We start from the raw sequence: 16,566 nt of genomic DNA, 5'->3' as shown, positions 1-16,566 counted from the left end.
ATGCCGATGGGACTGATCTAGACTGGTGATCAGAAGAGGTGGAGGACAGCACTGCCTGCATTTGGAGACTTTCATTTCTATGTGAGCCCAAAGGAGGAGAGAGTTATTTATTTAGCTCCAGATGCAAATTCCATGTGGTCCACTATGTGATACAACCTGCCTGGTGAGTTTGTTTGGACAACTGAGCTTGGCTTGATGAGATATGGAACCTGGGATAAGGGGTGAGATCTTGGTAGTTGGCAAGTTGCTGCCCCCTCAGGCATTTCAGGGGCTTCTGGACATAAAATGAAAGGGATGTGCAAAGGCCATTATGGGCTGGGGACAGGACTGTTGACCAGACGCTAAGCTGGACAGAGAAGAGGCGTTTTCAAGGGTATACATTGTCCAGCTATAAATGAATCTGAGCAGCAGACCTATAAATATTTAAAGTAAAAACTCTACTATGTTTTTTTAAAAAGGTTATGTTAAAGAAGTACTCATTTGCTTGAAAAGACAAAATGGGGGGGTAGAAAAGATGGTCTATTGGCCACGTTGTGAATGTCAGTAAATAAAAAAGATTGAAAATATAACCAAATAGAAATTCTGGAGTTGAAAAGTACAATAAATAAAATACTCGCTGGATGTGTTTAATAGATTTGAATTTAGAGAGGACTTAGAGAACTTTTGAAGTTAGGTCACTAAAGATTACAAGCAAGCCAGAGAAGAATGAAGAAAAATGATCAGATTCTCAGAAAAATATCTGATACCACCACGCACGCCACTTACAAGAAGCAGAGTATCAGAATGAGACAACTGGAGCACATGTTTTTTTGTGAGTGGGGTATTGGTGTTAAATCCAAGAAATCAGTGCTAAACTGATATTCTAAACACTTTTTTTCCTGTTTTTATACAGGAATTTTATAGTTTCCAGTATTATATTTAGATCTTTAATCGACTTTGAGTTTGTTTTTCTACATGGTGAAAGAAAAATAGTAACACAGTAACAACAAAAAAATTTTCGGATGTGGCTATCCAACTTCCCAACATGGTTTGTTGAAAACTATCCTTTCTCCTTGTACAACCCAGGCACTCTTAGATCATATGACCACATACATGAGGATTTATTTTTGACTCTCTGTTCTAAGCCAAGACCACACTGTTCATAATACTATAGTTTTGTAATATGTTTTTAAGTCTGTAAGTATAACGTGTGAAAGAAAGTGGGTCAGAGCTGTCTGTGGGATGCGACGTCCATTTTCTTTCTTAAGTCTGGCACTTGGGATCCACCCACACCCATCAGTGGTACTTCCCAAATAGGCATACTTTACTTCACAGGCAACAGGCTGCGACGCAGCAGAGGTACTGCAGATCTTATGGTGGGACCCCACTCTTCCCCTCACACTGTTCTTGAGTTCCTGATGCAAAGAGTAAGGTATAGCCTATCTGTTGCCTGCACCATTATTATTATTATTATTTTTAAGAGAAATGTTTGCTATAGGGCATTGCCAGAAAGACAGAGACAGACAGGAAACGAGAAATCACCCCCCAGGGGGGATGACCATACCACAGTCACTTCTCCACTCTCCTCTTGGGATCTTGGGCACATACATACACACACACACACACACACACACACAGCATGAGTTTTAAGCCACCAGGTCCAGGACTCGAACTGTGGTTGACTACAAGGGAGTCCAATGACATAACTATTATGCCATCTGCTGGTTCGAGCCTGCATTCTTTTTTTACTTTTTTTTTTTTGGAGAGATTTTCACTGTAGGGTGCGTGCACTCGCCAGACAGACAGAGAGAGACATAGAGACAGAAAGCGAGAAATCACCCCCCAGGGGAGATGGTCACACCACAATCCCTTCTCCTTCATTCTCCTCTCAGGATCTTGGGCACACACACACACACGTGCCTGGCGTGAGTTTTAAGCCACCGGGTCCGGGACACGAACCGCGGTTGACTACATGGGAGTCCAGCGACATAGCCATTACACTAACTGCTGGTTCCCGAGCCTGCATTATTTTAAGTGAACCAATGTAACTCTCAACTAACGACTTGTAAGCTCCCCCTTTTTTACCCTTCTTTTTGTTATCTAAGCAGCTTTCTTGGTCACCATTCAGATGAACACATGTTGGAGAGGCTGGACATTTGGCTCATCAGGTCCTAAGCCCTGCTTCATAGAAACCACTTCTGTTTCACTTATTAAGCCTCAGCCTTCTGTTTAGGTTGACAAAGGTGTATGGCTTTTTCTTTCTCAGGATTGTTATAGCTATTCAGTGACCTCTGAAAGTCTACGTGAATTTTAGGACTTTTTTTCTATTTCTGTGAAAATTGCCACTAGGATTTTGATAGGGGTGGCACGGAGTTTGCAGATTGTTTTGGGTTATATGGACACTGTAATAGTATTATGTTCTCCAACCCATGAATACATAATGCCCTTCCATTTATTTCTGTCTTCTTTAATTTCTTTCAGAAATGTTTTGTAGTTTTCAGTCTACAAGTTTTCATCTTCTTGGTTAAGTTTATTCCTCAGTATGTTATTCTTTCTGATGCTTTTGAAATGGGATTGTTTTCTTTTCAGATTGTTCATTATTAGTGTATAGAAGTGCAACTGCTTGGGCCGGCAGGTGGTGTGGAGGTTCAGGAGGCCAGATCGCACACGGCCAACTCTGTGGTTCAAGTCCTGGACTCAGTGGGTTGAAAATAATGCAAGGCATATGTATGTGTGTACATGTCAAAAATCCTAAGAGAAGAATAGAGAAAAGATTATGTGTGGCCATCCCCACTGGGGGGTGATTTTTCACTTTCCCTCTGTCTGTCTCTCCAGTGAGCCCAAGTGCCATAAAGAATAAAAAAAGAAATACAACTGATTCTTGTATGCTATTTTGTATACTGTAAATTTGTTCATTAGCTCAATTTAGTTCATTATTTTAGTGGAATCCTTAGGGTTTTTTACACATAAAACCATATATATATATATATTTAAGATTTTTGCTATAGGGCATGTATGCTCGCTAGAAAGACAGAAACAGAGAGAGAGAATGAGAAACTACTCCCAAAGGGAGATGGTTGTGCCACAATATATTCTGCATTATTTGGGGCCCGCGCACACACACACACACACACACACGCCTGGTATGTTTTTCAAGCCTCTGGGAACCCGGGCTTAGACCACAGGGTCGGCCATGTGGGATCCAGCCATCTTAACCACCACACCACCTGCTGGTCCAGATCATATACTCTTTTATTATTTTGTTACAGTCTGTTTCTCTCTTCAATTCTCTCAATGTTTACTTTATACATTCGGGTACTCTGCTGTTAGATACATATATGTCTTAAATTTTCTTGGTAAGCAGACCCTTTTAGCATTACAAATTGAGTATCCCTTATCTGAAATGGTTGGAGATAAAAGTATTTTGGATCTCATCTTTAAAAACAAAATTGTGGGGACCAGCAAACAGTGTAATGGTTATGTCACTAGATTCCCACATAGTCAACCATGGTTCAAGTCCTGGACCCAGTGGCTTAAACTCACGCTGGGTGGATGTGTGTGTGTGTGTGCCCAAAATCCTGAGAGGAGAATGGAGGAGAAAGGATTGTGGTATGGCCACTCCCTCTGGGGGCTATTTCTCATCTTCTGTCTCTTTGTCTCTCTCTGTCCCTCTGGTGAGCGCATGAGCCCTATAGTAAAAATCTCTTTAAAATTTTTTTATGGGAACCAGCAGTTAGCGTAATGGCTATGTCGCTGGACTCCCACGTAGTCGACCACGGTTCGTGTCCCGGGTCCGGTGGCTTAAAACTCACGCTGGGTGCATGTGCGTGCGTGCCCAAGATCCCGAGAGGAGGATGAAGGAGAAGGGATTGTGACGTGACCATCCCCCCTGGGGGGTGATTTCTCACTTTCTGTCTCTATGTCTCTCTGTGTGTGTCTGGTGAGCGCATGCACCCTATAGTGAAAACCTCTACAAAAAAAAAAAAAAAGTGTGCACATGATGAGATTATCTTAGGGGTAGGACCCGAGCCTAAACACAATTTTTATTTATGTTTCGTACATACCTTACACGCAGATCCTGAATGTAATTTTGTACACCATTTTTTGTATTGCAGCATTGTGACTTTATTCATCAAGAGAGCAGGTGTGGAATTCTCCACTTATGGCCTCATTTCGGAACTCAACAAGTTCTAGATTTTGGAATATTTTGGATTTCAGATTTTCATATTAGGGATGTTTAAGCTGTACATAATCTTTGTCTCTTACAACAGGTATATATATTTTTAACTTTTGTCTGGTAAAAGTATGGCCACCTGTGCTTTCTTTTGGTGGAGAGAATGGACTACCATGACAAACAGTAGGTCACTGGGGAGGGTGGGTAATCAAGTCCCTGGGGGGGCTGGCAGGTGGTATGGTGGCTAAGATGCTGGACTTCTACATGTTTGACCTCGTGGCTTTCTTTCTCTCTCTCTCTCTCTCTCTCTCTCTCTCCCCGCACCCCCCCATCAAATTAAGATAAATAAATAAATAAATAAATAAATAAATTAAATTAAATAAGTAATTCTTTCAGAAAATAAAGTATCTTGGTTATAATAGAGTATGCTGTTATAATAGAATAGAACAAAACTAAACAAACAAGCAAATGACAGAGTACGAATTTCTTTTCCCCTCAGTTCAGGAAAGCAGCAAGCATTCAGTGGTGTTGGGAGTCCGGACCCCTGCCACCTCTGGACACTGCTGTCATCCAAGGGGTGAAAGATGGCTGACCACTTCCACGAACCCACGTGAAGTGGTAGAGGGAGGAAGGCAGGCACGTCCGGCAAGTTACATGCACGGCTTCAGCTCACACACGATTGTCCTGAACTCGGTCACGGAGCCATTGCTGACACAAAGGACACTGGGAAATGCGGTCTCTGAGTGGGCAGCTGTGTACTGGGGGAGACTGGCGCTCTCTCAGGATGGCACCCAACAGCCCCACGCTCTGTTAAAGTAAGTCTGCGCCCGTGGGTGCACAAGCCCACGCTGTGGGGGAAGTCTGCAAAAATGTGGTCCAGCTTCTTTTAGGATGAAGATAGTTTACATGATCTTACTGTCCTTTTTCTCAGTGATCACTTTGACCTATTATAGTTGTACATATTATGGGGTACAGTGTGATTCCCCAATACATGAATACGAAGTATAATGATCGAATCAGGGCCGTCTTAACCATTTATCACTATTCTGTGTTGTGAGCATTTGCAATTTCTCTTGCTCTTCTGAAATACACACTGTATCGTCTCCAGCTCCGGTTGCTCTACTGTGCTGCCATGCTCTGGGACTCCTCGCACTTAGCAGCTTGCAATTTTATCGTCAGGCAAGTTCTCCCCACTCCCATCTCCAGCCTCTGGTATCCAACCTTATGGTCCTCTTTTTTATGCCATCAAATCTATTTTTCTTTTTAAGAATTATTTTATTTAACTTTCTTTCTTTGGAGAGTGGGGAAAAATGAGAAAGCGAGCTGCCAGGACCAGGACTTGAACTGTAATCAACCATGTGGGAGTCCAGCGCCCTTAGCCACTGCACCTATACCACTGCTGGCTGCCTATACCATCAAAAGCTGCCACTAATGAGTGAATACATGTAGTAATTGTCTCAAACACAGCAAAATAAAAGAAGACAATGAGGGCCAGCAGGTACTGTACGGGTTAAGGTGGTGGACTTCCACATGGCTGACTGCGGTTCAAGTCCCAGACCCGGTGGGGTGATTTCTCACTTTGTCTCTGTCTCTCCGACAAGCACATGCACCCTATAGCAAAAATTTCTCTCAAAAAAAAAAAAAATGTTGCTTGTGACAATGGACTTCTGAGTCAAAACACAATCTCACCGGTGCTTTCTAAGGCACTGATTGTTGAAGCTATTTTTTTTTTAAGAGAGATTTTGTTATAAGGTGCATGCATTTGCCAGAGAGACAGAGAGTGAGAAATCACCACCCGGGAGGGATGGCCATGGCCACAATCCCTTTTCCTCTTGGGATTTTGGGCATGCATGCACACACACCCAACATGAGTTAAGCTGCCGGGTCTGGGACTCGAACCATGGTTGACTATGTGGGAGTCCAGCACCATAACCATTATACCATCTGCTGGTCCCAAGCTCTATATATTTTTAATTTAAAAAATGAATAATTGGAAAGTAAAGAAAAGTAATATCACAAATTTATCATAAACCGTACAGTAAGAGAAACAGTGCAACAAAGAATATAGTTCGGAAAAACCTGGATTCAAATTCCTGTGACTGGCTGCATCACTTAACACAAATTATTTAACTTCTATCAATTACTCAAACGTAAAATACAATTAATTCTCCTTATTCTCTGTAGTCATTATATGAAGTTGTCTTGAACACTCAATTAGCAAATTCTGAATTACTCCTCTTAGGAGAAATACAGAGTTAGGTTTCTCTGAGCCCCTGGTCACACATTTTTGTCAACTAGTCAATACATAACCTTGTTTTGTGTGTGTTTCTGTTTGAAGACACCTTATCTACTAAATACTGTTGATTCCTGAATGCTGAGCTCACGGCCAACGGCACTATAACTGTCGGAATGAAGTTGATCTCACATATGGATGTCCTCTGCTGGCACTCCCAGCCTTCCTGCACTTAGGACCCCTAGACAGCTCTTCAGCCCTGCTGTGGGGGGCTATCTTAAACAGCAAAATCGCCAACAGAAAGCACAGAACTGTGAGAAACACAGCCCTGAAGAGACAGCTCAGAGGACGCTGCTTACAGTCTGCGAGCTGGGCCAGGTCAGCTGAGCACGACCTCGTCGGGAAGGGGTGTAGGGGTGTCGGGGAGACGCTGCGCTTTTGCTGCTCTGCACACTTGCGAATGACCGTGAGGGCACTGCGAGTACTGATTTGGGGATAAGAAAATATTTCACCGAGTAGATGCATTTACAAATAAGGAATGCACAAACGATGATGAACTGTACCTACCTCCCAGGGCCACTGTGAGAATCTACAGTACCGGACGCATGGCACCAACAGCATCGGAGCCTCCTAGTCGAGCCGCGTTCATCTCCTACAGACCGTCCACCAATGAGGGCCTTCCACGCGTGTCCCTGCTATCAGGCCGCCATGAGGGGACTTATATGATCTCCCAAGGCCAGAACTACCTAATACTCGCCACTTAATTCAGGTAACATTTTTGCAGACTATTGTACTCTCGACTACAAGATTATAAAGCTAAACCATAGTATTCTTTTTTTGTAAACATTCATTAATATCTTGAAAATAAAGAGCCCACATCCAGACCCCCAGGGCCTCTCCTTAGATCCAGACCATTCTGTGGCTCCTGCGTGCACTCGCCATTCCCTAGTCTTTGGAAGCAGCCACACCCATCCCAGCTCGTGAGGGTCTTTTGCAACTCTGCCTCCCCCAGCCCCCGTTTCCATGAGAAGCCAAGGTGAGAACAGGTGTCTTCTCACAGGACTCCCAGAACAGAACCTGGCTTATCTGTTTAGGCACAGTGCCAAGATAAACTCCAGCACCTCTCAGGACAGAGTGGGCGAAATGAACATACGATGAACTGCCAGCCCTCAGCAGACAGCGCCTAGCACAGCAACAGCCTTATGGCTGGCCCTGGTCTGAGCTCGATTCGCTCTGAAGTAACAGGAGACAATTCTTCTGGGTTCAATTCTTTAGCTTTTAATTCTCGAGGCTGGACTTAATAACCACGCATGTACACCCCACCCCCCAAATCCATCCAGACAGAAGGCAGAGTTGGCCATGCTCCCCAACAGGTGCGCTAACGGAGGCAGAAGAAACAGCGGGACTTCTCCTCCGGTGGACAAGTACCCCGGTGAGGGAGGGTCCAGTGTGGTGAGATGCAATTCACCATCCCCCAGCACAGTGAGTTAGACCTCATGGTCAGCGACGTAAGCACTTCAGTTCACATTGAGAAGCCCACAGAGTCTAGCCCGAATGTAATGATCAGAGCAGCAAATTTTCCGACATTCTAAATCTCTCTACTTTAAGCTCTAGTAAAAGCCAATAAAGTAAACCTTCCTAACTAGGGCTCTTTTTTCTCCCGTTCAGGGTAGAGTGCATGCACACACATGACAGAGAAAGAGTGGCCATCTACAGGGCCTGCCATGCCACAGTCCCCTTTCTCCAGCCCTCCAGGACCAGCGGCACACATGCACATGCCTGCTGAGTTTTCCGCTTCCGGACTGGCAGCCTGAACCGCAGCTGGCACGTGGCTTCTGCCAGCCAAGTCGACAGGAACAGCAAGCACATTCTAGAGTCCTAACAAGACACTTCGGGAAACAAAAATCTCTCAAAAAGAAAAAAAGGAAGTCTAATTTGTTTGTTTGTTTGTTTTAGTTTTGCTGTAGGGTGTGTGTACTCACTGGAGGGAGGGAGAGAGAAAGTGAGAAAGAAGCACCCCTAGGGGGGATGGCCACATGGCAATCCTTCTTTCTCCATTCCCCTCTCAGAGTGTTTTACACGCTGGTCTGGGACTTGAACCATACAGTTGGCCACATGGAATCCATTGCCTTAACCATGACCACACCACTGGCTAGCCTAAGAAAGTTTAATTGGAAGTTAATTTTAAAAAGGCATTAATTATTACCTTTACTTAATAATAAGATTTATAGTTCGTTCTTTTAAAGTGTCTATCAGAGAAAAATACTAAGGGCTCAACATGGATTTCAGTTACTTTTCATTTTTTCTTTATATGCCAGAAAGGCAGGGCTGCCCGGCCACAGAGACAGACCCTGTGGTTTGAATTATGATTCCTGTAAGGTCAGACGCTAAACTGGCCTCTTGCCAATCTCCCAACTATTTGAAATGGAAGAGAACATCCCATTTTCTGGGAGTCAATGGGCCTAGCTTCCACTGTTAGCTAACTCTTCCTTATTGTAAAAATGGGTTAAATTTGGACCAGCAAATAGTGTAATAGTTGTGTCACTAGACTCCCACGTAGTCCACCACAGTTTGAGCTGCAAGCCCGGCAGTTTAAAATTCATACCAGGAACGTGTGCATGTGTGCCCCAAACCCCAAGAGGAGAATGGAGAAGGGACTGCAGTGTGGCCATCTTCCCAGGGATTCCTCGTTTTCTGACTCTGTCTCTGTCTCTCTAGCAGGTGCATGTGCTCTATAGCAAAAATCTCTCTCAAAAAAGATGGGTTAAATTTAGCAATTTTATCTTAAAACATGAATATAATGAGTTATATTTACTTGGCTAGATAGATTTATTTCATCTTTACCACATTTACCAGTCACGAGCTTCATATCCTAGTTAAATGCTCATCTGTGGGGCCTGTAGATGGTGTGGCAGTCATGTCTAGTCATGGTGTAAGTCCTGGACCTGGTGGCTTGAAACTCATGGCAGACACATGTGTGTGCATGCCCAAGACCCCAGGAAGAGAATGGAGGGGAAGGGACTGCAGCGTGGCCATCCCCTTGGGGGGTGATTTCTCATGTTCCCTCTCTCTGTTTGTCTCCATTAAGTGTACATGTAACCCAAAAGAAGTGTTTCTGACATTGTTAAATGGTTAGGAAGACTTTACTCAACTATCTCAATAGGAGAGAGAGCTGCTGATTCAGTTCTCAAGACAGGAAGGACAGCTGGGGAGTCCCAGCCAACCAGCAGAGTGAGGGAGTTAACAAGACAGGGTGGGAGGAGGGACAGTTTTGCTGAAGGTGGGCCCGGACTTAGACGGAAGGCTAGGGCATGAGTACCTGACCGGAGAGCAAAGGGTGATCAGCTCTGACAGGACTAACGGGACTTCTGCTAAGGCTGGTTTAGGTGGGCAGCTGGGAGGTACTGACTAAAGTTTGGTCAAGGACAGAGTCTTTGTTGCCACCTAGTAGCTGAGTGGCCTTTCCAAGTCACCTTCCTACTTTATGACTGGTTTCCTCCTATGGCAGATGGTGGCATAATCCACGTGAGAGCTCAGGATGAGCTAGCTAATGTCAATGAGTGCTACTTTCCTCATCTCATCTCACAGCTGGAAATCGAAACTGGGAGGATGGCAGGCCGTGTGGTTAAGGCACTGGACTCCTACATGGCCGACTGCGGTCCACACCCAGCAGCTGGAGAATCACACTGGCCACGTGTGTGTGCATGTTCACAATCCAGAGAAGAATGAAGAAGGGATTGTGACCTGGCTATCCCCCCAGGATATTCCTCACTGGGGGATAATTTCTGACTTTCCTTTTCTTTCTCTCTGGTAAACACGTGAACCGTACAGCAAAAACTTAAATAATTTTTTTTTAAATTTCAAACTAAAACTTGGCTAGGTCAAGTGGCTTATGCAAGGTCGCATGGCTAGTAAGTGCCAGAGCTGGACTCAGCTGAGGTCCACCACAAACTAAAGTCCAATCTAGACTTCTAGAACACATTTTCAAGGAAATAAAGTTATCCCAACTCCGGTGTCATACATTTAGTGATGCAGTAACAGGAGTAGTCAGGGAGTTTTCACAAGTTTTGCCAAGGTTTGTAAATGCAAAAAAAGTTTTTCCTTATCACCCAGAGAAGAAATACGAATCAAAACCACATTAAGACACCACGTTTTGCCCCATCAGATCTAAAATTCTAACAAGCCGCATCATACCACATTGGCAACAGAGTGGTGAGAGACGTTTCCACACACTGCGGGTTGCAACATGGTACATCTTTGGGAAGGCGATTTAGAGACATCCACCAAAATAACAAATGCACATTCCCTTGGCCTCAGCGTCTCAGTTACAGAAATTTATCCTCAAATATATGAGTTAGGCTGCATATTTATAATAGAGAAGATAAAACCTCTGAAAGATCAGTGGGGGATTACTTTTTTAAAAATCTGTGCATACAAGAAAATACTACCATATTTCAAAGTTTTATCAACAGTATAAGGGAGAAATGTTCACCTGTTGAAATACACATTCCGTAGTTAAAAAGATAATGTGATTGAATGCATGGAAGAAAATGAAATGAAAATAAATAAATAAATAAAAATGTATTTTAAAAAAAGAAAAAAAAAAGAAAAGAAAATACTATTGCTGTCAACTAAATGTCTGTGTCCCTCCTCAAACGAACACGGTGAAGCTCTAACCCTCTGATGGTTTCTGGGAGTGAGGCCTTCACGAGTTAGAGTTGGATAAAGGCATGAGGGTAGGGCCCATGTGATGGGATTAGTGTCCTTTTAAGGGGAGGAAGAGGCTAGAGCCCTTTCCCTGCCGTATGAAGGCAGACATCTGCAAGCCAGTCAACAGGTCCTCATCAAGAATGTGACCAAGCTGGCACCGGCGTCTGGGACGTTCAGTCTCCAAAACTGTGAGAAATTAATGTATGGTACTTATTTTTTTTAAGACAATTCTGTCTCATTATATTCAAATGTGATCCTCCTGCCTCCGCCTCCCGAGTAATTAGGACCACAGTACGCACCACTGCCCTGGCTTTTAGTGTGGACTAAAAATTGAACCCGGGCCTCCCATATGGCTTCGGCCTGCCAAGCAGCAGCATCTACCAGTGCAGACTACTGTGGCTGGGCTGGTGAAACCATGCCTTTAAAGCTAGCTAAACCCCTATGTAGTCCAGCTAAAAGGCAAGTGATGAACTTGTCAAAACTGTCAGTGTTAAACATCTCTGCCTTTCCTTCTCTATTATTCACATGAAACTTTGAGGGGCAGAGGTTAAAAAAAGGCTTAGCAACCCTGACACCCATCAGAAGGGTCATAATTTAAAAGATTTTGGCATATCCATTTAATAATATTTAATACCATCAAGCTTTAAAATGGATTTTTTTTTTGTCCCAGCAGGCAATACTGAAATGAAAAGCACTTCATCATATTTATTAGTAAGGAACAATTCAAGGCGAAGAAAAATTCTATGGTGAGGAAGCAAATGTATGTTCCCCAGCATACACTTATATGCATAAATGTTTTATAGCTATACAAAAAGCTTAATGATGTTTCCCACTGGAAAGAGCAAAGAAATAGAGGCGTAGAGGCCTAATATTTTACCATACACATTACCATGCTTTGTTTGTGTGTATGTGTGTGTTTAGTTGCCAGAAAGTGCATGTGCTCACTGGAGAGATACAATTTCCCCAATGGGACGTGGTCACTCTTCTCCATTCCAATCCTGCCAGGATTTGGGGCACACACACACACACATGCCCAGTGTCTTCCAAGATGCAAGGCTAAAATCTGAACCACAGTCAGCCATGTGGGATACAGCTCCTTTAACCACTAGGCTATGAGGCCACTTAGCAGTTTTATTGTCACAAGTAAACAGTGGACCCATTAAATCTTGATGTCGCTCTCTACTGGATAATTGCAATTAACGATGTTTTTTATAAACCTCATTGTTATTGGGACCGGCATTTGGCGTAACGGCCATGTCGCTGGACTCCCATGTAGTCAACCGCAATTTGAGTCCCGGACACGGTAACTTGAAACTCACGTCAGGTGCGTGTGCATGCGTGCCCAAGATCCCAAAAGGAGAATGGAGGAGAAGGGACTACAGCGTGGCCATCTCCTCAGGGGGTAATTTCTCCCTTTCTGGTGAGCGCATGTGCCCTATAGCAAAAAAATCTCTCCTCCCCCAATAAACAAATAAATCTCATTGCTATATTTTAATATGATATAGATATATACTTATGACAAAAAAAGATCAACAGCTGAAGAGAAGATCAGAGAAAATTATTTTCTACACTGTTAAAACTATTTTGGTAATAGTTATGTGTTATGAATATAACATTAAACTTTTTTCTTTACCAAAAAAATAAAAAATACAGATCATAGTTGTGTGACCTGATTATCAAGTAAGTCGACATACAGGATATGAATGCAAATTGAACACCTTTCCAGAGTCAGGTAAAGTGTACTCTCAACCTGCATGTTCAATATCAAATTGATTTGATTTTTTTTTGGTGGGGGAAGAGTGAAATGCAACAGCCTTGACAACTTCTTTCTAATATGACAGATTCATTAAATCCTACTCAGATATTAATTCCTACTTCTATTGACTTTAAAATAAAATTTTGTAGGCAGAACTTTTATGGTTGACTCGTCACGAATATTAAAATTTAATGTTAAGAGAAGTTAGTTTGGGGATTAAAAACAATCCTCCTGAAGAAATTAACTAAATTTAGAATATGCCTAACCTGTCACAGTTAACAAAATTTTTTGCCTATTTTTCTATAGTGAAGCTTTGGATACATGAAACCATAAATATAAAAACTGTAGATACTTAATAATAAAGTAGCATGGGGGGAAACCACTGCTAGATAACACAGAAGAAAACCTAGTGACCTTGGGGATGGCAGTAACTTTTTAGATGCCAACACCAAAGGCATGATCCTTGAGAGAAATAATTTATAAGCCAGACTTCATTAAAATTAAAAACTTCTGTTCTGGCAAAGACACTGTCAAGAGAATGCAAAGACAGGCTACAGACAAGGAGAAAGTAGTTGCGAAACTCCTATCTGATAAAGGACTGTCATGCAAAATATGACAAGAACTCTTAAAACCCAACAATGAGAAAACAAACAAACTGATTAGAAAATGGGGCAAAGACCTGAACAGACACTGCACCAAAGAAGATATGCAGAGGCCAAGCTGCGGGAACATGTGCTGGTAGATACTCGCTTCCTGCCATCTGGCAGACTGGGGCAACATGGGAAGCCGGGGTTTGATTCCTGGCCAGCTCTAAACACTGGACTCAGTGGCTCGCACCTGTAGTCCCAGCATCCCAGTCAGAAGGATCGCAACATAGTGAGACCTTGTCTATAAAGAGAGAAAACATGCAGATAACCAATGAGAATATTAAAGAAGTCCTATCATATGTCATCAGGGAAATACAGATTCAGACAACAATGATACAACGACACAATCTATTTGAATGACCAAAATCTGGAACACCGATGACACCAAATGCTCGTGAGGATGTAGAGCAGCAGGACCTCTCACGGCTGATGGGAATGCACACTGGTACAGCCCTTTGGTAAGAGTTCGGTGGTTTCTTATAAAACTAAACATATTCTTACCATATGACCCAGCAACCTCACCCATTGATATTTAGCCCAGTGAGTGGAAACTCGTCCACACTAACACTCGCATGGATGTTCAGGCCACCTTATTCATAACTGCCAAAACTTGGAAGTGACCCAGACATCCCTTACGAGGTGAACTGACAAAGCCTAGCACATCAAACAGCAGAATATTATTCAGCACTGAAAGGAGATGAGCTATAAAGCCATGAAAAGACACTGAGGAAACTTAAATTCATACTATGAAAATGAAGAAAGAAGTCAATCTGAAAAGGCTACATCCTAGGTGATTCCAACTGTATGGCATTCTGGAAAACATGAAGCTACAGAGACAGTAAAAAGATCATTGGCCACCAGGGTTGGGGCGGGGAGAGATGGCTAGGTGGAGCACGCAGATTGTCAGGGCAGTGTAAGTACTCTGCATGATACTGTAACTGTGCACACGAGTCATTACGTACTTGTCCAAACCCTGAGACTGTGTGCCATCCAGAGGGAACCCGAATGCTAACCATGGACTTCGGTGATGATATGTCCATGTAGGTTCAAGGACAGTAGCAAATGCACCATTCTGATGGGGGATGTTGGTTGTGGGCCAGGCTGTGAGGAAAAGGGGCATTCTCTGTATCTTCCCCCCAAATTTGCTGAGTACCCAAAAAATAAAGTTTACTTAAACAATAACAACAGGGGCCAGCAGTAGCATAGTGGTTAAGGCTCTGAACTTCCACAAGGCATACCATGGTTCAAGTCCTGGACCTGGCAGCTGGAAAATCATGTGTGTGTGTGTGTGTGTGTGTGTGTGTGTGCGCGCGCGCGCATGTGTGTGCCCAAAATCCCAGGAGAATGGGAGAGAAGAAACTAAGGGTGGCCATCCCCCTGGGGGTATGGTTTCTCATTTTTCCTCTTTCTGACTCTCTCTAGCAAGCACACATGCCCTATGACAACTTTAAAAAGGAAAAAAAAATCAAACCTACACACAGATAAAAAGTATAGATGACAATGCTGTAAGCAGAAGATCAAAAAACCTTTAACGAATGTGTTCCCAGTGATTGAATCTAGGTGGAGGATATGTGGGTGTTCAATCTCCTGTTCTTCCTACTTTTCTGTATGTTAGAAATTTTTCAAAATAAAAAATGTAGGAGAAAAAAGGGTTTTAAAATTCATTAGGCAGAATGGGAGAACACAGGAAGGCTCAATTTAAAATTTCCAATTCTCCATTCAGAACATTATTATTCACCTCTGACCAACTTAGTTATTTACAGCTTTTCCAGTAAACTCTGTTACCACACATTCTCATCATTATCTGTAAGAGAATGACTGTTTAGAGTAACCACAACATCTTGAGATTTAAAAACAAAAGGTAGATAAGCACTAATAATACATTTTCTCAAGGACAAACTCTGATAATAACCATACTTAAATACTTAAGATAATAAACTCCAATTTCTGAGAGCTGGGAACTGTTTAAATCCGAGAAGAAATATCCATGGAGATGAAACAACTTCGGTGTCAGTGGAGCTCTTTTGCTTCCAATTTGGGGTGCGGAGGGGGGCAGACCAAAGCCTCAAGAACTACTTCTCAGTTCTCAGAGTAAAGATACAGATCAATGACTTCCACAACAGCTTTAACATTATCAGGAGAAAGTTTCCAACCATATAACACAAGATCAAATTTATGACTCTCTTTTTAAAAAAGAGAAAAAGCAGGACTTCTGACCTCAATTTCACTGCACATGAAAAGGAATACTGCGCTGGAAAAAAGGGGGGAGGGAGGCGGCATATGCAATGCATACAGAATCCACCTGGGATCCTTCTTAATTAAAAAATTCTAGACATTCCAAACATATCTCTACACTTGTCAGGCCAATGTCTTTCCATTTTCTGTACAAAGGACTTTAGCCTTCTCCCTCCAGAAAAATCAATGGTTTAAGAAAAGGAAATACTTGTTATGCAAACAAATATTTAACCCACTTAACATTCTGCAGTGGTCATCAAAAGCATGTGCGTCTCCGCGGACAGGCCGTTCCTGCGCAGGATGATTCAGGGCTTCGCGGAGCCCACCCGGCAGGGGCACCTGGAGTGGGAGCGAACGCTCGCCAGCGCCGGGCGGCCTCTCGTCCCAACACCGTCCCCCTCTGCAGGACTGCGAAGGGCAGCGCTAACGTCGCGAATGCACTCAGGAGGCTGCGCGTCCCGCTGCGCCCTCCCACCATCACCCACTGCTCTCCGGGTCCTGCACCCCAAGTTGCTAGACAAGAGTGTTGGGGGGTCTCGGGAGGCTCTGCGGCGGCTGAGAATAGTGGCTTAACTCGGGTGGATGGCGGTGTCCACAGGGACAACGCCAGCGGACTATGGCCAAGCCTCGGGCCAAGTTCTCTTACCCCCGCACTGGGGATCCCAAGGGCCCGCGCGCCCACACCTGCGTGGCCTCGGCGTCACCTGAGCGACCCTCCCCACCCCCGGCGCTCTGCACCTGCGTGCCCCCGGCCGCGTCTGCCCGCACCCCCGATCTCGGCGCCCCGCTCACCTGCGCCGGGGCGGCGGCTACGGCCCGGGGGGGGCCCCCC

The 16,566-nt window shown here is 43.8% G+C and overlaps 1 protein-coding gene across 1 annotated transcript in view; it reads right to left on the bottom strand.

Moving 5' to 3' along the window:
- TDRP (testis development related protein) overlaps positions 1-16,551 on the bottom strand; it is a gene marked incomplete at its 5' end in the record, with an annotated part of 33,495 nt that extends 16,944 nt beyond the window's left edge. The window contains 1 exon segment of the mRNA XM_006141681.3: positions 16,527-16,551. Within this exon segment, the coding sequence (XP_006141743.2) occupies positions 16,527-16,551 (25 nt within the window).
- Between the last annotated feature and the right edge of the window lie 15 nt (positions 16,552-16,566).

Source organism: Tupaia chinensis, unplaced genomic scaffold (genome assembly GCF_000334495.1).
Source record: "Tupaia chinensis unplaced genomic scaffold, TupChi_1.0 Scaffold000061_1, whole genome shotgun sequence".
Lineage (NCBI taxonomy): Eukaryota > Metazoa > Chordata > Mammalia > Scandentia > Tupaiidae > Tupaia > Tupaia belangeri.
This window is presented reverse-complemented; position numbering and strand designations above follow the sequence as displayed.